Genomic DNA, 27850 nt, shown 5'->3' with positions numbered 1-27850 from the left:
TCTTATGAATTATTATATTTATATCATTATTAATCTTTTTGAGAATATGTATTCAATGCCCTAACAGTTTTACCCTGACTGACCTTTGAGACATGACATGAGACTGTATGCTGTTGCTATGTTATTTTCGTACATTTTATCACATCTATCATCAACTCCAACGCACAGACCGATGTTCTTAGAACAGGAAGTACTTAGTAAATGTGCCTTTTTAAAGTTTGGGTTGGTGGGCAAACATGCAAATTAATAACGCCTTTGGTCACAAGCTGAGACACGAATGTGTTCATAATCAAAATTAGAAATATAAGTGACCTATAGACTTCCTGTACTGTCTGGTTTTTGGGTATGAGAAGTGATAACCGTGCACCCCTTGCAGATCAGAGACTTCCGACTTCTTACTTCTCCTTTCTCTCCGCTCTCTCTTTTACTCTGATACTGGGTGCACCTAGACAGTCTAATATTTTTATTAGACTTACTTCTCTCAGATTTGATTTGATTTAATTTCTAATTGGCTTTGAATTGACTTAGATCTTTAATTCGACTTTAAGTATTTAATTTTAAGACAATTAATGTGTCGTTTGTTAAGTAAATTAATATCTTCTTCGAATGATAATAAGCCAAACTCTATGATGAAATTCAATTTTTCTCTTTATGTTAATGTTTAAAACACATGAATCAATGTGTGAGTGACAGAGACAGTGGCCTTGGCATAATTTGCACAACTAAAATGCCTTAATATAGTCCTAATCAACATAAAAAGTAAGTCTGTAAAGGCATTAACATTCATTAATCTGGCAGATGCCTTTACCCAAGTGACTTGAGGAGCTAAAGATGAGTCAGACAAATGAAAAGAGGCAAATTCTTGAAATAGAGTACATATAAAACACCTTTTATTCATAAAAAGATTCAAAGCAGTCCCATACAACATATACACGTGTTTGTTCAAATGAAAATCAGTTGCAGGAAACAGATGTGTGCCAACGCAGTACCTGAACGGCATTAATATAAAATCCATGTTAAAGTGTTTGTTAATAAAGGCTGTCTATATGCAGCTTCCTCCATTTGTTTCATAGAGCTCAGAAGCTTTTCCCTGGATTGGGACCTTAGTGTATGTGACTTGTCCCTCTGGACACAAATGGTACGACAAATAGCCTAAATATGCACTAAAAAGCTGGTCACAGAGAGCTGACAGTGTAAAACCCACAAACTCTTCAGCATCCTCAAAATTATTAGTCTTCTTCTCCCTCTGACTCAGACTCTGTGGGAGAGAATTAAGAAATGATGTGCTTGAGATTTACAGTTTGTTTGGCAGAGGATATTTTTATCCGATATAATTCCTCACCTTCCTCCGCATTCTGAAGCCACTCCACAAATTTCTTCATTTGCTCCAGGAATACACTTTTTCCTTTGGCAGCATGGGCATCTTTGTACCATTTCAAAATGGCCTCCTCACTAAGGACATCAGCTGTGGAATGAGAAACGCACATCATATCTTACCTTGCCTATAATATTATAGTTAAAACACTGATCAGGTGGGACATGGGTACCTTTGTAGAAGAGCACCACTATTTTGGAGAAGGATTTCATGAAGTGGATGTTGTCATAGCAGTACTCCTGAATCTTGAGCAGTAAGACCAGCTCGGATTGGCCCTGAGTACTGAACACAGCCAGGAGAGGTGCATAGTGCTACAGGAGAAATAATAATAATAATTATTATTCTAGCATCACTGTCTCTCGCTTACTCAAATCTAAACTAGAAATACATATGTTGACATGCCATGGTTCGTTACAACAGACTCTTTCAGTGTAGACAGCTTCAGTGGTAACTGAAGTGATTTAGTGGTGACAGAAGTGCAGAAATGGCAAAATAATTTATTTACAGTTGAGGTAAAAAGTTTAGGTTTTGTTATTGTTTATTTAGTACTGACCTGAATAAGATATTTCACATAAAAGATGTTTACATAGAGTCCACAAGAGAAAATAATAGTTTAATTTAAAAAATTACCCTGTTCAAAAGTTTACATACACTTGATTGTTAATACTGTGTTGTTACCTGAATGATCCACAGCTGTGTTTTTTTGTTTAGTGATAGTTGTTCATGAGTTCCTTGTTTGTCCTGAACAGTTGCCTGCTGTTCTTTAGAAAAATCCTTCAGGTCCCACAAATTCTTTGGTTTTTCAGCATTTTTTTTTTGTGTTTTAACCCTTACCAACAATGACTGTATGATTGTGAGAGCCATCTTTTCATACTGAGGACAACTGAGGGACTCATGTGCAACTATTACAGAAGGTTCAAACACTCACTGATGCTACAGAAGGAAAAACAATGCATTAAGAGCTGGGGGTGAAAACTTTTGGAGTTTTAAGATCAGGTTAAATTTAACTTATTTTGTCTTCTGGAAAACATTGAAGTATTTTCTGTAGCTGAAGGGCAGTATTAAATGAAAAAAAAAAGAAAAATGTACACATCTTCATTTTGTTCAAAAGTTTTTAATGCATTGTTTCCTTCTGGAGCATCAGTGAGTATTTGAACCTTCAGTAGTTGCATAGGAGTCCCTCAGTTGTCCTCAGTGTGAAAAGATGGATCTCAAAATCATACAGTCATTGCTGAAAAGGGTTCAAATACACAATAATGCTGAAAAATCAAAGAATTTGTGGGACCTGTTGCATTCTTCTCCAGCACTAATGATGAGACGTGGCATGTGGTGGCCATGGAGGGATCAGAGGCAAGCCTAAAAATTACTATTATTGTTATAATTATTATTATTAGTAGTAGTAGTATTATTTATTTATTTATTTTTGGTTATAATTCAATACAATTGTTAATTTTACTTGCCTTCCTCATTGTCCTCCACCCTTTCCAAATCTCTCTAAATCTTCAACTTATTATTATTATTATTATTATTATTATTATTGACATTATTATTATTATTATTGATGTTATTATTATTATAGGTATTATGGTTATTATTATTGCTAATAATATATGATATCTCCAATGGCTTCTTTTTTTATTTATTTATTTTATATTGTTATTACTATTATTATTATTATATTTGTTAATAATCTGGTAGATATTATTTCAATTATGTGCTACCTCTCCCACCCCAAGATGCAATAACTGGCTCACATGCGCAGACATTTGCATACACACATGATCATAATGTTCACAGACACATGAATACATACACTGTTATATGAATACACTTGTAATATTAGATATCAGTATATATGTTGAAATTGCTTCTTTATCTAAATATTGTCATATTCCTTACTTGTTTTTTTTTTTTTTTTGTTTGTTTGCTTTTTTGCTTTTGTTATGTGTTATATGTTTGGTATAATATTGTCACATTCTCTACTTGCATAAAAAAAAAAAAAAAAAAAAAAGAATTTGTGGGACCTAAAGGATTTTTCTGAAGAACAGCAGGCAGTTTAACTCTTCAGGACAAACAAGGGACTCATGAATAACTATCACTAAACAAAAAAACACAGCTGTGGATCATTCAGGTAACAACACAGTATTACGAATCAAACGTATGTAAACTTTTAAACTGGGTCGTTTTTATAAATTCAACAAATATTTTTTCTGGTGGACTATATGTAAACATCTTTTATGTGAAATATCTTATTCAGGTCAGTACTAAATAAACAATAACATGCATTTTGTATGATCCCTCTTATTTTGGTCAAATAATTAACATTTTGCAGATTCTGCAAGGTGTATGTAAACTTTTGACCTCAAAGGTAAATACTAAAAACATGGAGTGTAGCTACAAAACAAACTAAAGTCTAGGTGTTGATACTGTGCCTTCAGGTGTTTGAGGGCCTGTTCGGTGACCAGCTCCTCTTTCTTATTCCATTCAACAGCATTCATGAGGCAGCTCCAGAGTAAGCCAATCACAGCTTGCTCCTGAAGATCATTCTTCTTCATCTCCTCTTTCACATACACCACAATCTGAGCACAATTCACAGCAGAACATATAGAACATTTTAAGTTGTTTTTGTACAGTAAATGTACCGTGTCAATCCTTAAAGGGATAGTTCACCCAAAAATGAAATTTATAATGATTTACCCTCAAGAAATCCTAGGTGTATATGACTTTTGTCTTTCAAACTAATACAATTGTAGTTATATTAATGTCATGGGTCTTTTAAAAAGGTCATCAGATGCAAAAGGTCATTAATCTTTAAAAGTAATATTCCCTTTTTAAAATCAGGTCATTCTCAGCTTCTTGTCAGTGTGACGGCACACCTACAGAGACCACTCCCACGATAGTTGATTGACATGAGCACCTTACCTTAGACCCACCCTCAGTGAGCTGAAACAGTCCGACTCCAATCGCCATTGTGTCGACTCAGGTGCAGAGGAAGACAAGAATGTCTCCGATTGAGCAATTGATGTGTTTTGTTGTTGGATGTAATAATGAACATAGCAGTCGTCATTTACTCCCGACATCTGAGCCGCTGAAGATGCAGAGGATTAACGTTACTTTCGTTTTTATAAGGAAGCCGATCCCGATCTACATATACCTCTATGTTCGTGAGAACTGTTTCTGATGCAGCTTCACCCACAGCAGAAGTGAGTATAAGGGTTTTTTATGCATCTTTGCAAACTGCCTTTCTTAATAATGTGCTTGTTGGCAAGTTTCGCTACTAAACGCGGCTAAAGTAAACATTACGGCTCATAATCCCACAGCAGAGTGGAGCGGGCAAACAGAGCTCATTTGCATTTAAAGGACCATGCAATAAAATGAGTTGATTTTTTGCAGAGCGGTAAAAGGGTGTTTTCTTACACTACTATTGATAATTTTTAACCAAAGTATATTATAGACTTTTCATTAAGACCCTAAAGAATCATATGAACTTGTGGAAAATGGGCATCTGATGACCCCTTTAAACAAGTGTACAACAGTTATTGGAAGCTAGAAATATGGATATGTTTCTTACACAAACACACCAACTCGCTTTAGAAGGCTTTTGTTAACCCCTAGAGCTGTGTGAAGCACTTTTTATGATGTATGGATGCACTTTATTGGATCTCAAAATCTCAATAGTCATTCCCTGAAATTATAAACCTGGGAAGAGCCAGGGCATTTTTTTAATATAACCCCGACTGTATACGTCTGAAAGAAGAAAGTCATATACAGGTCCTTCTCAAAAAATTAGCATATTGTGATAAAGTTCATTATTTTCTGTAATGTACTGATAAACATTAGACTTTCATATATTTTAGATTCATTACACACAACTGAAGTAGTTCAAGCCTTTTATTGTTTTAATATTGATGATTTTGGCATACAGCTCATGAAAACCCAAAATTCCTATCTCAAAAAATTAGCACATTTCATCCGACCAATAAAAGAAAAGTGTTTTTAATACAAAAAAAGTCAACCTTCAAATAATTATGTTCAGTTATGCACTCAATACTTGGTCGGGAATCCTTTTGCAGAAATGACTGCTTCAATGCGGCGTGGCATGGAGGCAATCAGCCTGTGGCACTGCTGAGGTGTTATGGAGGCCCAGGATGCTTCGATAGCGGCCTTAAGCTCATCCAGAGTGTTGGGTCTTGCGTCTCTCAACTTTCTCTTCACAATATCCCACAGATTCTCTATGGGGTTCAGGTCAGGAGAGTTGGCAGGCCAATTGAGCACAGTAATACCATGGTCAGAAAACCATTCACCAGTGGTTTTGGCACTGTGAGCAGGTGCCAGGTCGTGCTGAAAAATGAAATCTTCATCTCCATAAAGCTTTTCAGCAGATGGAAGCATGAAGTGCTCCAAAATCTCCTGATAGCTAGCTGCATTGACCCTGCCCTTGATAAAACACAGTGGACCAACACCAGCAGCTGACATGGCACCCCAGACCATCACTGACTGTGGGTACTTGACACTGGACTTCAGGCATTTTGGCATTTCCCTCTCCCCAGTCTTCCTCCAGACTCTGGCAACTTGATTTCCGAATGACATGCAAAATTTGCTTTCATCCAAAAAAAGTACTTTGGACCACTGCTCAACAGTCCAGTGCTGCTTCTCTGTAGCCCAGGTCAGGCGCTTCTGCCGCTGTTTCTGGTTCAAAAGTGGCTTGACCTGGCGCCTGTACACGGTGGCTCTGGATGTTTCTACTCCAGACTCAGTCCACTGCTTCCGCAGGTCCCCCAAGGTCTGGAATCGGTCCTTCTCCACAATCTTCCTCAGGGTCCGGTCACCTCTTCTCGTTGTGCAGCGTTTTCTGCCACACTTTTTCCTTCCCACAGACTTCCCACTGAGGTGCCTTGATACAGCACTCTGGGAACAGCCTATTCGTTCAGAAATTTCTTTCTGTGTCTTACTCTCTTGCTTGAGGGTGTCAATGATGGCCTTCTGGACAGCAGTCAGGTCGGCAGTCTTACCCATGATTGCGGTTTTGAGTAATGAACCAGGCTGGGAGTTTTTAAAAGCCTCAGGAATCTTTTGCAGGTGTTTAGAGTTAATTAGTTGATTCAGATGATTAGGTTAATAGCTCGTTTAGAGAACCTTTTCATGATATGCTAATTTTTTGAGATAGGAATTTTGGGTTTTCATGAGCTGTATGCCAAAATCATCAATATTAAAACTAGGGATGCTCATTTCGGTTAATTTTCCTGACCGACAACCGCTGCTCGTTATCCGAACATTAACCGTTAACTGATAAAATTAGAATAATAATAATTTAAAATAAAAATAGAATGCACGAGTATCTGTGATGATACATTAAAAATACAAGCAAATGTTTTATTTTAACGTGCAAACAGCAGCATACAGAGTAACAACAAAAGCTGTATTGACATATACTTAAATTATCGCGCATCAGCAGCGGTTCTGAGAACAGAGAAAATCTGAATGAAAAAAAAAAAGAATAATATAAATAGGCCTACACTAAATATGTATAAATTAAATAACTACCTAATTAAGATGACAAAACTAAAACACACTGAATCCTTTTATGCGCTTTGAAGAACTGTACCGGTCTTATTCTTCTCGTCGGACATAAAAATATATAGCAGGCCAGCCAATACCTCAGTGTGCCTAGTTTTTAACATGTCCACATGCTGTACGGATAGGCAGGACCGCTGCCTGTTAACTTTTAGATCCGCGAAAAAAACACCATCACAAAAACCCTTTCAAATTGCGGTTCGGGACTTCCATCCACTGTCATATGCGTGTGGAGAAGCGCGTGTTTTACAGCGTTCAGCAATAGCCAATCACAGACATGTATGTTGATTTGATTATCACTGTGGCCAATCAGAGGAGGCTATGTTACAATCCACTCACCAACCAAAGTGCCGGTTTCAGTTTTGCTGACTTCTACACTTTCGCGAACTCTCTTATTAAAACAAAGAAAGTGTTGGCATTATATAAATAAGAGATTAATTGTGCAGTCTAAAGGTTATTTTATTACTTTTTAATAACTTTATGAGATTGCGATGAACTACTCTAGGATGAGTGATAGCTTTCCAGTGATTGTAACGGGAGCGCCTATTGCGCACTTTCTAGACTATAATTCATTCAGAATTTGAATACATTCACTCACGGATTCACTCTCTGATAACCCAATAACGCCACTTGCCATTGAGTTGCATATACTACATCAGTTTACTAAGTAAAGGTGAAGCGAAATATGTCTGTACAGCCACACTGCACGTGTCGACATGCGCGCGTGAGTAAACAGATAACTTACAAATAGCATTATTTCTTTCACCATGCAGCAAACGTAAAAAAAAAAAAAAAGACTAGAAAAAAACCCTTTTAAACCGTTTAACTGATAGTAATAATCGGTTAAAATTCTTACTGTCGGTTAACGGTTAAACGGTCAATATGAGCATCCCTAATTAAAACAATAAAAGGCTTGAACTACTTCAGTTGTGTGTAATGAATCTAAAATATATGAAAGTCTAATGTTTATCAGTACATTACAGAAAATAATGAACTTTATCACAATATGCTAATTTTTTGAGAAGGACCTGTACACCTAGGATGGCTTGAGGGTGAGAAAATCACGGGGTAATTTTAATTTTTGTTTGATCTCTTTAATGACCAATATAAAATCTGGGTTTCGAAGCAACAGCAGTTGATAAGCACTGATCTGTAATGTTTCATGTGTGGATGATTCACCTCTCTAATGGGACACTGCTGCGACAGGCGCTCCTGCAGCTCTTTCTGAAGCTCCTTGCGTGTGCCCAGAGTTTGCTGCACACGCAGGAAGTCTGACAGCTCCTTTAATCCTGCCTCAGTGAAGTACTTTGAGAAGTGCTCCACATTCTGCTTATTGGCAGGAAAGAGTTCCTGAAGTCAGAGCAGATTACACAATTAGATTAACCACAGGAGGACCTCGGAAGAACCTTTAACCTTTACAACCAAGAAGGTGAAGTGTGTTAATAGTCCCTAGTTAAAAGGATAGTTCATCCACAAATGAAAATTCTGTCATGAGTTACTCACCCTCATGTCATTTCAAAGCCGTAAGACATTTGTTCATTTTCGGAACACAAATAAAGATATTTCTGATTAAATCTGAGAGTCCTTACTACCTTCTGGGCCTTGAACATGTCTGAAAAGTCAGAAAGCTTTTTTTGTGTTCCGAAGATGAACGAAGGTCCTATGGGTTTGGAACGCCATGAGGGTGAGTAATTAATGACAGAATTTTCATTTTTGGGTGAACTAACCTACTGTGTGCATCAAGGTCATGAGTAAGTTTAGGGGTGTTAAGACTCGTCTGCCAGGTGATGAACATCTCCATGGAAACATAATTAATCTCTGAAATGGTTCATTATCTCCTCATAATTTTCAGAGGTTAATGAATTCAGTATCAAAATTGATCTAGACACACAACAAATGAGCATTAACAATCATACCAGGAGTTTCTTATCCAGGTTGGCCTTTCTAAGGGCAGATGTCACCGAGTTGGCGTCCTTCTCTGCTATCCAAGCTTTAAACATCTTCACCGCAAAAGAGGCTGATATTCCTACAAAGCAGTGTGGAAAAACCACATACTCTAATGAACATAAAGAATTCCAAGGCAAATAATGAATTAAATATTTCTTTTTTTCTCAATTCTCTTGAAGACCAAGAAGACAGAAAGCACAAACCTTCTTTGACAAGGTTATCGCTGAAGAGGCTGGTGAGGATAGGTGGTGGCAGTGTGCCGTTGGCTAACAGGATGCCTGTTAGCATGGCTAGTTTGGTCTGCTCAGACTCAGTGAAGGCCTTCAGGAAGAGAAGAAGCTATGCGGGGAGAAGAAATATAGATGAAAACATACAGTATATTAACTTATTTGGAGCATCCTACACAGTAAAACATGTTACTGACAATAGCAGGAACATGATATGCACATTATTTACCTTTTTGATTTCCTCCTCAAAGCCCTTCTCCAGATATTTGTACCTTCTGATAAGTTTATTGAACACCTGTATATAAATATAATCATCTGTGAGCCAGAGCATCACCACTTTTAAAAGTGTCATATCATACATTTTTGTATATGACAACAACAACAATAAAATTATTATAATTATTAATAAAAATAAAACAGTAAATGACAATATATATCAAATAAAATACATAATAATAACATAATAATATGAAAAAAAAAACATAATGAAAACATCTAAAGTAATATAAATGAAATATAATATTAATTTATAATAATAATAATAAAAATAATAATGTAATAATAATAATAATACTGTCAAAGACAACAAAAATATCTGAAGTAATATAAAATTAATATATATTATTAACTTATAATAATTATAGTTTATATAATTGTACATGTTAATATTATATTTTATTATATTATTTTTAGATATAATAAAATATCTAAAACACCAAAATATAATTATTATACATGTATATACTTTGACATTGATAATAAATAAGAATATTAATATTAAAAAATTAAGTAATATTACTTTAGTAAGAACATCTAAAGTAATATAAATTTAATATAATAATTTAAAATTAAGTAATATTACTTTAGTAAGAACATCTAAAGTAATATAAATTTAATATAATAATTTATTATTATTATTATGTGATATAATAATAATAATAATAATATCAAAAGACAAAATATCTAAAGTAATATAAATTAAATATAATATTAATTTATAATAATAATAATAATAATAATAATAATGTAATATATCTTATATAATTTTAGATGTTAATATTATTTTTTATTATTTTTTTAGATATAATAAAATATCTAAAACAACTAAATATAATTATTATACATGTACATACTTTTTTGACATAATAATAATAATAGCAATATTTTACTACACTTTTTATTTGACAATGATAATAACAAATAAGAACATTAATATAAAAATATTACTTTAGTAAAAACATCTGAAGTAATATAAATTAAATATAATAATGTTTATTATTATAACAATATGTGATAATAATAATAATAATAATTATAATAACAATTACAATAAATAAAATAAATAATAAAACGATCTAAAGTAATACACATCAAACATAATCATATTTATTTATTATTATAATAATAATGTAATGTTTATTTATTTATTTACTTAATCGATCCCTAGTTATAGCCCAATACACCAAACACTCAAAAACCAAATCAAATCAAATTAGATCCCTCATGATATGACAAAATCAAAACCCTAAACACAAAGGCCCGGTTTCACAGACAGGGCTTAGACTAAGCCAGGATTAGCATATAGTTCAATTAGGATATTTAAAGGTTGTATCAGCGATTTCTAGCCTGAAACATAAAGTGTCAAATTCAGCTGAGCTTTCTTCACGATCCGCTCGCTGCCTGCCCCATAAATTGTCTGTGAAAAAACCGCGTCTCTCTGGTCAGCCTAGGGTCCGAGATATGCCAAAAAAACAATCGGCACTACCAATGCACTACTAGACAATTTATGGGGCAAGCAGCGAGCGGATCGTGAAGAAAGGTCAGCTGAAATTGACACTTTATGTTTTAGGCTAGAAATCGCTGATACAACCTTTAAGTAATTTTTATAAACATGCTTAGAAAAAAAACATCACTGGTGTGCATCTTGAGACAAAACAAAGACACCGATATATTTTAAGATCAGTCAGTGCAAGTTTCTTTCAGTTCAAACAGCTCAGACTTACATTTTAGTCTAGGACTAGGCTTAAGCCTTGTCTGTGAAACCGGGCCAAAAACATTTTAAAACTCACAGTATATTGTGATGAAGAGACACTGTAATCCAAGGGATTATTTCAAAATGACACAGTATGAGTGGCATACTGGTTCTACCCAGAGGATTTGAGGACTAAGTACTGCTAATGCAATTTTGAAACAGGATTCCCCCGCCTTCCTGCCATCTTGGTATGGACTGCTCATTTTTCATATACAACAATAGAAAAAAGCATCTCATTGTACAAGGTGAAGTGGGGCGTTCACCTGAGCATAGCTGCGGACAGCAGTGTGGTTTTCCTCTGTCTTGAACACGCAGTACTCCGTCACCTTGGTCTTGTCCCCATCGTCAATGCGCGTTCCCCCGGGAGCTGAGAGAGGGAAAGGTGAAAGTGAGGTTACAGGTTAATGCTGTAAATCCTTTGAGAGCACAGAGCTGTCATTGTTAACCCCTACTGAGAAAATGTCACTGCCTGCTGCACAGTAACAACTGAGTTGAGCAGACATCACAGCAACCAGCTTTGCAACAACACAACAGTTACAGCAGAGTGCATTGTTTCTTCTATCTATCATATGCCATGTTTGCAATGTTTAGTTTTATTTATGTATAATGCATTATGCTGTACAGCTTTATAAAAGAAGTGATGTAGTGTAGGCTGATGTAGAGATCAAAAAGCATTAGCCTCTGTACTCCAGAGTAGATGCATTTCAAAATCATTTAATCAAATAAGGAAAGAAATTGAATTACAGCATTGCTTCCACTCCAAAATAGGACATGGTTTCTCAATGTGCTCTGCACACATAACAATGCAATGCCTCAAGGTCTAATCCACAGGTGTCCAGGGTAATACCGTACACATAGTTAACTTCAGATCCCCTTGAGAGATTTGCTCCGGATTACAATGTTGAGCCACTGATCCGTTGATTGGTCAATGTAATACTTCCCATCTTACCATTTAAATAAAACACTAAACTGGCTTTTCTATGGAGCACCTAAAACAACATGAAGGAAATATATCACGGATTGGAAGAAAGATTCTAATTTATTGTATTGCAAAGCTCTTTTCTTCACTCCTCATACTTTCTTCAGAGAAACTTGCAAATTTATTTTTTTCAAGGGAATTCAAAAGGTTTTTAAATAAATGCAAAACCACTGAAATATAATTTTTTCTCCCACCTCATATTATTTCCATCCACAATTTTGCATCTGCTTGCAAAGCTTTTAGGTTTTTCTAAGAAACTTTGTGTTCCCTTGCAAAATGTTTGTATTCTCTAGACAAAGTATGCCATCCCCTGAGAAACTCTAGATTCGCTCGCAAAACTTTTGCATTCTATCTTGCAAATACAAAGTTTCTCAAGGGAACATGAATAAAAAACTTCTCCTTCTATCTTGTTTCCCATCACATGTTCCTTTAGGGGCTCTGTATTTTTCAGGCAAAAAGGACTATATTCAAAATATTTAAAGGGATAGTTTACTCAAAAAAGAAAATTCTGTCATTAATTACTCACCCCCATGTTGTTCCAAACCTGCAAGACCATTCATTTTCAGACCACAAATTAAAATATTTTTGATGAAATCCGAAGGCTTTCTGACCCTCCATACACTGTAAAAAGTTTTCACCAGTTTCAACTTAAAAACTTAAGTTTAGCTGCCTGAAAATTTTAAGTTAAATCAACTTAAGTCATTTCAACTCACAAGTTAAATCAACTCATTTTTATTATAAGTTAAAATGACTTGCAGTTTTAAGCTGATTTAACTTTAAAATTTAAGGCAGCTGCTGAACTTAGGTTTTTAAGTTGAATCTGGTGAAAACTTTTTACAGTGTAGACAACAACACAACTACCACATTTGAGACCCAAAAAGGTAGTAATGACAGATAAAATAGTTTGTGTGACATTAGTGGTCCAACTGTACTGTTATTAAGCCATAAGAATATTTTTTGTGCAATAAATATTTAAAAATAAAGACTATATTCAACAATTTCTCCTCTTCCGAGTCAGTTTTCCACATGTGTTTTCTCCAGAGAACCACTGATGTCATATGGCCTATTTTAATGATGTCCTTACTACCTTTCTGGGCCTTGATCAGAAAGCACTTGGATTTCATAAAAAATAACTTAATTTGTGTTCTGAAGATGAACAAAGGTCTTTTGGGTTTGGAACTCATGACAAGGGTGAGTAATTAATGACAGAATTTTCATTTTGTAGGTGAACTATCCCTTTAAATGAAATCAAAGCACAACAATGATTTTCAGAAGTTGTCAGAAGTTTTGGTAACACTTCATTTTGATGGTCCCTTTTGAACATTCTACTGACTATAAGTAACTTTGCAAGTACTTGTCAACTTATTCTAACCATAACCCTACCACTCTACTAATAGTCTACTAACACTTAGGGCTGCCCCCCAATAGTCCACTAACCTTTATTCACTGAGAAACATAGCACATCAGACAGGACGTCCAAATGCTCACCTATCATTCATCAACCTCAAATATGGCTTTTCATCTGAAATACATGAGTAGCAACTTTACATGGCTGCTCAAAAAACATTAACCTAGAAAAATGTGCGGTATTCAAGCATCTATGTGGAGTGCGGAAGCTGAATAGTAGTGCGCTTACTGCATGCCAGATGGAGGCGCTGGTGAAATCATTCATTTTTGGACATACAGATAAAAGTAATACATCTTTCGAATCTGTAAAGACCCTACGTTTATTTGTGTGCACTCACAGTAACAAAGAAACTTTTGTAACATTGTTGCACTTTTGTAAAATAATGAAAGCAAACATGATGCACTTTCTGCCGTCTCAGTCTCTGCAAACTTTAGTGCGAAACTCTGTGTATACTTGTCTTACAGCTAGGCATGAAAAATATAGGCTATATATAGAGAATAAAATGTCTACTTTGAACCAATTTAAATAGAAAACAAATATTCTCAGATTATGTAATCTGTGTGAAACATGCATATAGGTGCATCCACTACTGCAGAGATGACAAGTCAGTGCCACCGACTTCATCTCTCAAGGCACAAAAAGAAAGCACTAGTTTATCAATAAATTAATAAAACTTTGATGCAGTCTCCTTGCTGTTTTTCCCTGACACATTCATAATTATTACATCTGCCAGTGCACTGTGGCAAGCTTTTTTTTCCATGCGCTTGGATGCTTATTAGGCTATGCAGGCAATTAAAGGCTCATTATTATGATTTATATGGCTTAATAAACGTGCTACTAATAGTCGACTAATGCTTAAAATGAGTCGAGGGCAGCCCTACCAACACTCTAATGAGAATTAGTAGATATGTAGGTGCAATGTTATTTATAGTGAACTGAATGTGTTAAATTGACCATCAATATAAAGTGAAATTAAAGTTTTTTATATAATGGCATATTTTAAATAACATTTTCAAATATTTAAACATATTTTACTTGCCTAATATGGCATATTTTTAAATATCTGACAAGATATTCAATACATTTTTAAAATATAAATTAAATAAAAACCGCACATTGTGACTATTACATTAATGACACATAAAAAAAAGTTCTCTAGGATGAAGACATTAGCAAATTATTCTGGTAAAATAATGTGCACAAATAAATTGTTCATGATAAGACCAAAACATGCATTAATAAAGTAAAGTAAACAGAGTAAATTTTCATAGTATGTTAAGTTGAAAGTAGTATTTTCATGACATGATCCCACTCTATTTTGACAGAGTTCAGGGAAACCAGTCTTTGTTAAGGACTAATAAGGGCAAAGGTCACGTTAAGGAAGTTCCTTGATGCGTAACAGAGGATTTGGACTTAATCTATATTTTAATAGAGTTAATGCCAGTCTTCTGCTCATCAGAGCCTGAGTAAACCTTTTAGCTGTAATAGGGATCACAGAGAGTGCCATACTGAAGACATCTCTACCAGTGCCAGAAACTGAACTCATTCAACACAGATTGAACAAAAAGCAGGAGTAGCAATACAGACAATACAATTACATTTGAACAGTAAGAACTCTCACATGTGGATGATCATATTTGGGGGTCCTTGGCATTCAAATAACCCCTGTGCTTTAGTATATTAGTTTGAATGCACTGAATTGTGTTACATGGCTCAGTACACAATTAAAAGTAAACTGCTATAATCTAATCATGTGCTGTCTGATCTGCCAGCATACAAGTGCTTCACAACTCATACAACTCACACGCATACAATCCTAAACACACAGAATGCATATTCAACTCCAAAAATCCTTATAATATGCGGTTTTCTACACTGGCTTCCCATATCTGCTCCAACCAAATTCAACACTCTGCTTCTGTCCCACAGTGAAGCCGCCCACTCACTCTCTCAGCCTGCTTATGTGCAAAAGATCTGAAGATTTCCAACCGGCTGTGACAGCTCCTAGGAGACAACTAAGACAGGGTAAAATCGTGTTGTGTATTCCCTGCTGTCCTCATCTTTAACCATCAATGGGATTTGTAAGTTGATGGCCTGGAGGTACAGCACTAAACACTTTGATCCAGAGACGTGCTGCAAGTGTTGAAGCAACAGCCTGCTGTCAAGGGGGAGTGAGCTAATGACCTTTCATTCCGTTAATCTGCTAAAGACACCAGTGTCTGTGTGAGCTAACAGCAAAATGGATTGTTCTACAAGGGTCCACCAAGTGATCAAGTAACATCTTTAGGTAACAGATGCGGCATTAACGATCTTTTATGTCAAACTGTAAAATACACAGTGGAGATCAAAATTAGAAAACAATTTATAAATACTTGATTACTTCTGAAATATTGTTAATCTCCATCGCTCAAAATCTGAAGGAATATTAGCTTTAGGTACACCAATGTTCCACCAACATGTTTGACAAATTTTCCAAGGCAGTTTAAGAAAAACCTTTATTTTGGGGAAAAAGAAGATTACATTTAAATATTGGAGGGTTACAGCTGTCAGAAATTAGTAGAAAGTGTAGACATCACTAGTTTCTCACATTGCACTGGTGTGATCTTTGTCTACTCTTCTTCTACTCTCTTTCATAGTTTGGTAACTCTAATGGGTTTCTTAGCCATAATATTGTCGCCAAAGATTTTCCAGAGAATTTCATGCAGTTTAGATAAGGACTCTGGCCTGGCCATCTCATAATTCCATTATTCACTGTTCTTAGCTTCAAGGAACTGCTTTACCTGTTTTGCAGTATAATTGTCTTGCATTAAAATTAGCATTTACCCTGCCATGTAGTTTTAAAAATGGCCCAACTCCTGCTGCAGAAAACACCCCCAAACCATGACACTTCCTCCTCCATGACTGACTTCTTTACGCACTTGGGCTTCAGTCTTTCCTCAGTTTGACACCAAACAAAATGTTTTTCCATCAGACCCAAATAAATTAAACTCCAACTTCTCTTAAACATGCTAAGACAGATCCTTACAATGTTCAGTGCTGAACTGGCAAGCAATTCCAGCTGCAGTGTTGAACCAATTCTGCATTTGAAATGCTCTGCATTATCCTGTCTAGTGTTGGGCGATATGCTCAATTTTCATATCGTCCTATCGCCAGCCTGTGAGATCGCCGATACACAATACTATCGTGATAATTTATTTAATAATATGTAAATGTGTCAATATGTAATAAATTCCTTATTCATTTTGTAAGGGTAGTGCATGTGACTTGCGACACAGTTGTGCATGTACAGAGCGCTGACGGTAGTTCACTTTCGGTTTCATTGCTATCTTCAGGGAGCAGTTAATGTGCGTGCATGAATGTAAATGAATGTATCTTTCTGTACCCGTCATGTTGCGATAATGTACCGCTGTATGTCTGATCTTTGTCATCAGCTCATGTTGTAGTTCAGTTCATATAGAATGTGGAGAAGCGATGTGCGTGTAATTCACCTGCGTATGTTTAGCGCCATTTTATCGCATCGTAATTCTAGTTAACGCATACAGATGTTACTGAGGTGAATGTTTATGTTTACTATATACAGACGGATTCTGATATATCCTATTTAATTCAGCCTAAACCACATTTTACTACCTCTGTTATCCTAATGACTGCCTACACTTAATCTATGTACACTGTATGATGAATAAATCTCTTACCCATTTTCACTGCACACATCTGCGGCGCGACGCAGCCACTCTATGCTTGTGTTTATACCGCGCCAACCGACTCTCCGCGCCGCATCGCTAAAGTTAGGAGCCTTTTTGACGGATAATAATAACAATCGTCTTACTATCGTCAAAGGCATCAGCAACAGGCGATATCTCTGACTATCGTCGATACACGATACTATCGTCTATCGGCACAACCCTAATCCTGACTTCTCGTGAATTAGTCTAATGTGGACAACCAGCCTTTTTGTTGGACTTGAATTAATTAGGGTTTGTTCACACTTGTAGTTCGGTTTGTTTGGTTCATTTGGTCCGGACTTAAAAGAAAAATTATGTATTTGGTCCTGGTCCGCTTAGCATTCACACTGGGATTTTTGACAGTGAACCTAAAGATACTGAACCTGAAGGCATAGTGATACGTTCATAACCTTTTTGGTTGGGTTGACTGATGTATAATTTAATGACGGAACACCCCAAACACTAGGGCCCGGTTTCGTAGACAGGGTTTAGCAAAAGCCAGGATTAGACCATAGTTCATTTAAGACTTCTGAGTAATTTTTATAAACGTGCCTTCGAAAAAACATCACTGGTGTGCATCTTGAGACAAAACAAAGGCACTGATATATTTTAAGATCAGTCAGTGCAAGTTTCCTTCAGTTGAAACAGCTCAGACGTACATTTTAGTCTAGGACTAGGCTTAAGCCTTGTCTGTGAAACCGGGTTAAAGCGGTGCTTTATTTTCACCACCTGTGAACTCACAAAGAGCTCATAAAAGGCACTTTACCTCCTCGTTACTCCACGTTTGCCCTCTGCTCATATTGTTTTGAATACACCGCTCTTTGTGAAATCATGTCACATAGCATTGCATCTTGTCATTACTTCCTGGTTCGTGTTGCGTTCATATTTCATTTGAACTGCACCAGAGTTCATTTGGAAGCAGACCGAGACCCATCTTTTTAAGGGTTTTGGTCTGCTTGTTTGGTGCGCACCAAGGTTCGGATGGCAGCGTTCACACCTACTCAAATGAACCGCACTAACAGAGCAATCGCACCAGAGTTAGTTTTAATCGAACCCAACATGACCAGTGTGAACACACTCTTAGTGTCATTGTAAAGCTGCAACATTTGAGAAATCACAGATTTGGAATGACCAACTTCTTGTGCAATGGCTGAAAGTGTCACTTCTTTGTCAAGTGTCATTTGGAAAGTGTCATTTGGACAACCTCATTTCATAGGGTTTCAGTCAACTCAGAGCAGCCCACCATCTTGCAATGAAAAACTGGCAGGAATGCTGCCAGTTAAATAGGCTTTGTCATATAATTAAGGAAATTATCACTAGGTGCCAGATTAACACCAATAACTTGGAGGCATCTGTAAGTGTTTTCTAATTTTGATTCTTTTTCAAATATCTCAGAATACAATTACTTTATGAAATATGCATAAAAACTGCCCTTCTACTTCTGTTAGGATAACTTCAAATAGGAGTGACCTTAATTTAAGAAATCATAGGTTGTTCTCTAATTTCAAACTCCACTGTACATCTGCAAGAATGTGACCCAAAAAATCTGTCAGTGATTGTCACACTTTGAGTGCCATTTTTCCTTTCGACAAATGATTTAAAAAAATTGCTCTCAAAATGCAAATTTGTATCTAAAAAAGGGAAAAATAAAAGAAAACATACATTATGTACAATATGCTTTGTACGGGACAACAACAGGCTAACATATATTCAGGATCTGAACATTGACTAATGAGCTTCCAAAACAAGGACTTCGTTTAACTGGTGTAATTCAACCGGATTTTACTTTTATGGGCCATTCATAAGAATTTGTTGATTTTAAAGTTGTGATATCGCGAAAGTAGAATCAAATCTTTTCTTTTGTTTTGCTGTATTGTAGTACTCAGGATCAGACCAGGCTGAAGTCTGACTCAAATTCTTCCAAATCTAAAACCAATTTTCTATGACCAACTCATTTGAGTCTGAGCCAAGTCCAAATGCTACTGAAAAAAGCATTATTAAGCATTATTTGGACTAAGGAAGCAAAAATATGATATAATTGACAGAAAAAAAAAATTGAAATATCTTGTTGCAACTACAACAAACAATATGGTAGATTATTAACTGTGTTCCTAATATAAAATAAAATAAAATAAAATGGTATACTTAAAATCATGACAAAGTGTATGTAATAAGACATCACCAGACACAACCCTGAATTTGGATCTACACAACAATAACTACACAATATTAAAGAAGTTCACTTCCAGAACAAAAATTTACAGATAATTTACTCCCTTGTCATCCCAGATGTTCATGACTTTCTTTCTTCGGTCGTAAGGAAATTATGTTTTTTGAGGAAAACATCTCATATAGTGGACTTCTATGGTGCCCGCGAGTTTGAACTTCCAAAATGCAGTTTAAACGCAGCTTCAAAGGCTCTAAACGATCCCAGCCAAAGAAAAACGATCTTATCTAGTGAAACGACTGGTCATTTTCTAAAAAAAATTGACAATTTATATACTTTTTAACCTCAAATGCTCGCCTTGTCTAGCTTTGTGTGTATTCTGTGTATTCCTGTTCAATAAAGTTAGGGTAGGTCGAAAAACTCCCATCTAATTTTTTTTCCCTCCAACTTTAAAATCGCCCTACATCGCTGCAGAAGTACCGACCAAGTGTTTACAAAGTGAACATGCAAAAAAGATCAAACACTCTTAACAAAAAAAGGGTAAAACAGCAATGTAGCAATTTGAAAATGAGATGGGAGTTTTTCAACATCCCCTAACTGTCTTGAACCGGAATACACAGAGTATCTGCAGAGCTAGACAAGTCGAGCATTTGAGGTTAAGAAGTATATAAATTTTTTTTTTTTTTTTTTAGAAAATAACCGATCGTTTCACTAGGTAAGACTCTTCTTCCTCGGCTGGGATCATTTAAAGCCCTTTGAAGCTGCATTTAAACTGCATTTTGGAAGTTCAAACTCGGGGCACCATAGAAGCTAACTATGAAGAACATTCCTGAAATGTTTTCCTCAAAAAACAATTTCTGTACGACTGAAGAAAGAGAGACATGAACATCTTGGATGACAAGGGGGTGAGTAAATTATCTGTACATTTTTGTTCTGGAAGTGAACTTCTCCTTTAAGACAGACAGTATTCCAAATTATGTACAAGATTTTGGACCTTCTCACCAAGCATGCTCCCAGCCATGAGGATGTCAAACAGGGTGTCGGCATAACGGCGGTAGTCTAGTCTCGACCCAGTGACATCCAGAAACTTGGCTACAGCATCAAGATCACCACCTGCTTCGTTGAGGCCTTGAACAATAGTGTCTCGGAAAACCGTAGGCTCAAACTTCTCCTTTTCATCTGTGAGCGAGAAAACACAAGAAAGACTCTCAGTCAAGGTTACCACAGCAAAGATTGAAGATCCACATTAGCCACTTATATGTAGAATATAATGGTTTAAATGAGTTAGAGTTGATCCTTGATTTGTATCCATCTGTGTAGAACACTTGATAATGAAGCAGGTGGTCGCATATGCAAGCCGCACTTATACCTACCATTATGTAAATGAGTTCCCTCGCCTCGCTGCTGGCTAGGAATTCTGATTATAGCACACACTAAAGAGCATGTTGAGTGTCTTCCTGTGAGATCTCACATTTGAAGAGCCAGTCACACCTACCACACAAGCCAGTGAAGCACAACTCTAATGCCCTGTTGAAAACGCCTCCACATTTGTCCCAGTCAAAAGCTATTAAGTAACGCTCCTAAGCTGTCCATAATGTCTAAGGTGTTCACCTTTCACCTGTATCATACACCTACATGGACATGGATTCAATTTAGAACTGTATGGCAGAGACTGTATGACTTGTTTCTATGTAAAACACTTAATTGTGTGTCTTTTATTTTTTTATTTTAAAATCTATTGACCAATATTGTGTAAAAATACACTACTGGTCAAAAATTTTGATTTCTATTTGACTATGAAAATACAAAACGTAGATGGAACCATGGAATCCTTCCATAAAAATGTAATTTACTATATAGAACACTGAATGTCACAGAATTTACCCAATTTTGGATGAATAGATCAAAAGTAGGTCAGCACACTTAAATCAAAACGCAATACAGAGTGTTGTGTCTTTGAATATTAAGCTACAAAAATACTATTTAAATATGAATCCTGTATGTTCTGTGTCTCTGTGTGAATGAATGGCGCAGATGTGTGGTTTTATTTACTACACACATACTGAAGCGTATGACGCTCGTAGTGTTTTCAGCCTCTGCCGCCTCAATATGAGTACATGAACACATAAACATAATCATAAAACATAAAGTCACTACATGAGCATTTTACTGTTTCTTTTGGGAAGAACAATCACCAAATCGTACGAACAAAAACTTAAAGGTCTTCACAGCAACCCGTCAAAATAAAAGTTTGGTTTAACTTGAAGAAACTGTAACACAAATATATTAGATTTTTTGATTAAAATATCCAAAAACCATTAGAGTAGTGTTATATATTTTGTTGACTTCAGTTGTACTTACATTACTCCCTAATGTTGAAAAAAAAAAAAAAAAAAAAGAGCGGAAGCGTTCGACTGTGGCATAATAAAAGCTCTGCTGCTTTTATGCTGTGTGTGATCGTCTCTCATTAGCAATCGCTCCAGTGGCCTCGTTTCGCTTTCACCCTGCTTCATATTACAGTGACGTTAATAAAACTTTAGGATATTAGCTCATCAATGACCATGATTTCTTGCCGAGTCCCGTTGGATTGCATCGGCTTGGGGATGAAGAAGACAACTCCCATGATTCCACACTCAATCACAGCATCATCGAACTACGCATTTGTTTCATTGTTTGTTTTAATTATGCGCCATCTATAGGCGAAAATTACATATTGTGCCTTTACTGTAATGACAGCAGTAGTAGTACTACTAATAAAATTATTAAAACATTATTTTTAAAGAAATATTTACCAGAAATTTTTTTTATCAAAATGCATTTACCAGAAAAATGTAAATACACATCAAGTATTTCTGTAAAAAAAAATTAAATAAAATAATATATATATATATATATATATATATATATATATATATATATATATATTATTAAAATTAAATAAAACCATTAAAGTTGAATCCAGAAAATTAATGAAAAACACAGAATTTGGTAAAAAAAAATCTAATAAAACTGATTTTGAGAAAAAAAAGAAAACATTTCATAGGGCCTTAATTTAGATTTTGTTGCTGTTAAAATGATTTTTAATTCATATTTTTAACTTAATCATTAAATCAGAGTCTAGAGTCTAGAAAGTAAAACAGAAAAAAAAAACACAATCCAAATACATAATAATAAAATGGAAAAAAATGAACTTGGAAAAAATAAAACAGAATTTGGGAAAAAAATAAAACGGATTTTATAGGGCCTTATTAATACTTCTATTCAGGATGTTTACACTTTATTTCAACAATTATAACTGTTAGTAACTCCACATCAACATCAGTCTCTCATTAGAGTATTAGTAGTCTATTAGGTTAGGGTTAGTAGAATAAGTTGACAATGTCTGTTGGGGACCATCAAAATAAAGTTCTAGCAGATATTAAGAAGACAGTCTACTAATTAATAGACTAGACTGCATTTTCTACAAAAATATTAAGCAGCACAACTGTTTTGTACATTGACAATAATAAGAAATGTTTCTTGAGCAACAAATCAGCATATCAGAATGGTTTCTGAAGGATCATGTGACACTGAAGACTAGAGTAATGATGCTGAAAATTTACCTTTGGATCGCATGGATAAATTTCATTTTTTAAAGTGTATTTAAACTGTTATTTTAACAATTATTTTGAAATATTTTAATAGTATTTCACAATATTACTGTTTTTACTTAATTGTGTAACAAAAAATATGAACTGATTTGTAGTTTATTCAGCCTTTTTGTCACAATACATGTCTGATCATACCAAAATTTCAGACTTGAGATGCAAAAATGAGTACTTTAAAGAAATAATAATAAATAACATAAAGAGGCCATTCACACAAAACATGGTTTTGCTTTGATGCAAGAAGTGGAAAGGGAAAAATTAAGATAGAGACATGTTTTTTTGAAAGAGGTTTCACTTCTTTTAACTTGAGCGTTGCATTTGCAGAATGCAGCGTCATGCGCGAGACACAAGTGCAATGGTCAAAGATGTCTGTCTAGCACATTTACAATGGAAAACAATGGAAAAGTAGTGCAGTGGAATGGAAAAAAGCTTTCTGTGTGAACACCCACTAAACTTTTGCAGCTATTGCAGAAGGCTACTTGTTAACTTCTGCTTCTCTGAGACTGCAGAACTAAGATAAAAGATCAGAATGGCAGAGGGTCTGTACGGGTACTAGTATTGTGTAATGACATGATGAAGTACACCGTAGCACACAAACAAGCTATTAATGGAACATGAATTGAGACCCTTGCCACCGCAATGCTGAGTGAGTGCCTGCAACATGTGTTCACGTGTAAGGTGTAGGTGAACATATATTAATAACAATCACTGTACACTTTCCATAGAACTGTCAATACACATTTTTGTTTGTTTTCATAAGTTTAATTATTTATATTGTAGTAATCAATAGTGCCACTCATATTTGATCTGGAGTACTAACAATTAAGTAAAATAACAATGTTAAAGAAGGTATATGTGAGTTAAAGAAGATCCTTTGTAAAGCCCATGAGGTAGAATGTGAAATATGGAGATAAAAAGTGACTCACCCCTTTTCCTGGTCTTAAACCGCTGGCCTGTAAGCACTGGCTTCTGTTGCTTACCGGTATTCATAAAAGTCCTTCACATGCAAAGAAACAGACATAAAATATATTCAAATCAGCAACAAAAACATAGATGACCCATTTTTTGTGCTACGACAGATTCATTATTGATTAATCCAGATGCTCCACAAGATGAAACAATGATACAACTCCTGTCCCAGTAATTTGTGCTTTAGTCAACACTCACACACCTCGTTTATAATAGCGCACTGTACTGGGGGGGAAAAAGCTTGCGATTTAAAAGCTCATCAGCTGAGAGGTTCTCTCCAGCACGCAGCAAGTGCTCCAGCAGAAAGCCAGTGCTCCGGCAAGCCTTTCGCTGCCCTGTGCTGCTAAATATAGAGGGGCTCATCCCCAACAGTGTAAACTTCAGTCACCCAGGCCTGGGACACGTGTCGTATTACAGCAAGGACATGTCTGATCACAGTTTACAGCCCTCTCCGTGTGTGTGTGTGTGTGTGTGTGTGTGTGTGTGTGTGTGTGTGTACACAAGCAGACGCACAAAGTATACACACGTGCAAACATATACACAAACAAAATCATCATTTTCCATCAGCTGCCTTAACTTATTGACGCTTAGAGAGACAGATTGCAGGTTAAGATTGTGTTTCTAAGAATCTACAAATAATATGGTGTAAATAAAGGCAGATGTTATGAGCTCTGCATAACAAACAAAACCAAAACTGTATCATGATGTACTTTATTCCTTTATGTTGTAGCAAATTTAGAATTTTTTTTTAATATTTCACCATGGTATAGTTATGTCACCAAAGTTTGTGACATTGTGATGGAAACATAAGCTACATTTGGTTAAATATAATATTATTATTGTTATAAATATAACATTTAGTTATAATTTAAAAATTAAATATAATTTATAGGCCACATACAAGCCAGATTTATTTTTGAGAGTCAGCTTTAAAAAATACATATTTTTTTTATAAGCTACTGCTCAAAGGTTTGTGGTCTCTAAGGTTTATTTAATTCATTTTATTATTATTATTATTTTATTAATTTTGCATTTTTTTAATATAAATTAATACTTTAATTCAGCAGGGTCCATTAAATTAAGCAAAGGTACACTACCAGTCAAAAGTTTCTGAACAGTAAGATTTTTAATGTTAAATTAATTATGTTAAATGTTAAAGTCTCTTCTACTCAACAAACCTGCGTTTATTTGATTCAAAGTACAGCAAAAACAATACAATTCTGAAATATTTTTACTATTTAAAATAACTGTTTTGAATATATTGTTTGAATATATTTTCAAATGTAATTTATTTGTGTGATCAAAAGCTACATTTTCAGCATTATTACTCTTCAGTCTTCAGTGTCACATGATCCTTCAGAAATCATTTTAATATGCTGATTTGCTGTTCAAAAAACATTTATTATTTTTTTAGGATTATTTGATGAATAGGGGATTCTTTTATGAAAAGGGGGGTCAGATATTTCAGATTAATGCTGTTCTTTTGAACTTTCTATTCATCAATGAAACCTGAAAAATCTACTCAGCTGTTTTCAACATAATAAAATGAATATTATTAATAATAAATGTTTTTGAGCAGCAAATCATAATATTAGAATGATTTTTTTGAAGGATCATGACTGGAGTAATGACGTTAAAAATTCAGCTTTGAAATCACAGGAATAAATTACATTTTACAATATATTCAAATAGAAATCAAATCAGTTAATTTAAATAGTAAAAATATTTCAAAATGTCACTGTATTTGCTGTGTTTTGGATCAAATACATGCAGGCTTGGTGAGCAGAAAGGACATTAAAAATCTTATTGTTCAAAAACTTTTGACTGGTAGTGTAACAGTAAAGACTAACCACAATATTGCAAAACATTTTAAATTATTTCAGACTAATGCTGTTCTTTTAAAGATTTTCCACAAAATATATAGCAGATCAACGGATTTCAAATGAATAAAAATAAGAAATGTTTCTTGAGCACCAGATCAGCATTTTAAGTGAATGTAAAAATAAATGCAGCCTTGGTAAGCAAAAGCCCAAAAGACACTTCTTCCAAAAAAAAAAAAAAAAAAATAGATCAATCCCAAACAAATTGTTCAATGTGCAAATGCATTACTTTTTATGTTTCTAAAAAAAAAGCAGTCAGATGAGGTGAGTCTTCTCACTTTAAAATTTTCTAGATATAAAAGCTCTAAACAGAGCATATTTTGTATTTCATACCACACAAAGAATATCCTTGATTTGTTCTCAAAGCTGAATGAACTCATAACTCACAGTGATATTTAATTAAAATCAGAACAATCGTTTTTAAACAGCATTGTGCATCACGGCTCAGTGTTTTTCTAACATTGAGTCCTCTCACGCAGCTCTGAACAATATGTACTCATGTGCGAGTCCCGTGTGATTTATAAATGATATCAACAACCACGTTCACCAGGGATGAGCCCACAAAGGAGATGATTTAGCTGATTGTCACCTAATCCATTACAACACACAATGCAGTAACCTGCCCTTACATCAGCACAAGTGGAGGATGTCCAAAACACAACGCCACACAGGACCGGTTAATACCGGTGTTGCTGGAAAGCCAGAAACACTGTAAGAAACTCTGGAAAGTCAAAAACCAGAGTCAGGTCTTAATTAGATTACAACTGTCCCTGAGGAGTGAGTGAGGCTCTGCACAACACAGCTCTTCGATTTCAACACTTTTCTCACAATATATAAGTGACATAAGGACAAACTTCACACTGTACTTGGCAACCAAAAGAATATGTTCTTGCAGATTTGCGTTTGCTGCCGTACAACAGTCGGTTTTATGTTCCATGATACACACTCTTTAGTTTAGTGTTGCCAGTCCCAATTTATAAGTGCTTCAATGCCAAGAATAACACACTGGCTATGGCATTCCTGGAAGAGAATGCAACCTGGTTTCAAAGTCAGAATGAGGTGTTGGGACACAACACAGGACTGAGGCTTTGATAGGATATAAATATTACACATACTATAATTAGTACTATAAATATTACACTGTATTACACAATAGTTCAATTGGCATTTGTGTTTTCAAAGATTGAAAGATTTTTTTGCTTTTACATTCAGCATTGCACATTCTACAGTAAGATAGTTCATATATACACACAACTGACCAATCAGATCAAATATTTTAGAAAGCTATGCAATATACACACATGTATATAGAAATACTGTTAATGCATATTTTTATTTGATCCCCTAATAATAATAATATGTCGACCTGTGGTTCACACAAGTGCTTCAAATAACACAGTTTCATAAATAACCAAGTAATCTGACTTCACCAGTAGTTAAATGTCTTCGTCTGCTTACAATACAAATGTGCTTATCTGAAATTAATAGTTTTCAAGACTAGTGGGTTACGCTTCAAAACTCGTACAAGCTCAGAAGCTCGTTGCTCAGAAGAAGCACGACAGAATCTGACATAAATCAGGTTAATAATAACATTTCACATCATGACATTCCATCATGTGATTGTATTTACCTGTCTGTGATTCTGCCTGTGCTGTGATGATCTCGAGCACCGCTTCTCGCAGTATCTCACGCTACAGTTTGAGCAGGCAAGTTAAGTACAGCTGGACTGAACCACTCTCGGCAGGGGTAGTTCGCACCACATGAATTACTATTTGTTGATAATCATTAACTCTTTTTGAATTAAAAAATGATAATTTGTATTTACAATAGACTTTTAAAATATAATAGATGTTTATATTTCAAAATATGAATTACTGCTCGTCCACATCGTCTCACTCGGATATTCACCCTCCCCTTCTT

General features: G+C 35.2%; 1 protein-coding gene across 2 annotated transcripts; it reads right to left on the bottom strand.

Annotated features, from left to right (window-relative positions):
- Positions 1 to 868: 868 nt before the first annotated feature.
- Positions 869 to 27603, bottom strand: bzw2 (basic leucine zipper and W2 domains 2). 2 transcript variants are annotated; one of them, XM_073821874.1, is made up of 12 exons: positions 27561 to 27603; positions 24008 to 24078; positions 20437 to 20613; positions 11419 to 11522; positions 9353 to 9418; positions 9100 to 9235; positions 8866 to 8975; positions 8129 to 8299; positions 3808 to 3954; positions 1548 to 1686; positions 1343 to 1465; positions 869 to 1258 (listed from the first exon to the last, which is right to left on the bottom strand). In XM_073821874.1, exons 2-12 carry the CDS (start codon positions 24069 to 24071, stop codon positions 1230 to 1232), a joined length of 1266 nt encoding a protein of 421 aa, XP_073677975.1. In that variant the 5' UTR covers positions 24072 to 24078; positions 27561 to 27603; the 3' UTR covers positions 869 to 1229. The 2 variants fall into 2 exon arrangements, with proteins under 2 accessions (XP_073677975.1, XP_073677974.1); XM_073821873.1 differs by lacking the exon at positions 27561 to 27603 and adding an exon at positions 24253 to 24379.
- Positions 27604 to 27850: the final 247 nt, after the last annotated feature.

Source organism: Garra rufa, chromosome 17 (assembly GCF_049309525.1).
Source record: "Garra rufa chromosome 17, GarRuf1.0, whole genome shotgun sequence".
Classification (NCBI taxonomy): Eukaryota; Metazoa; Chordata; class Actinopteri; order Cypriniformes; family Cyprinidae; genus Garra; species Garra rufa.
This window is presented reverse-complemented; position numbering and strand designations above follow the sequence as displayed.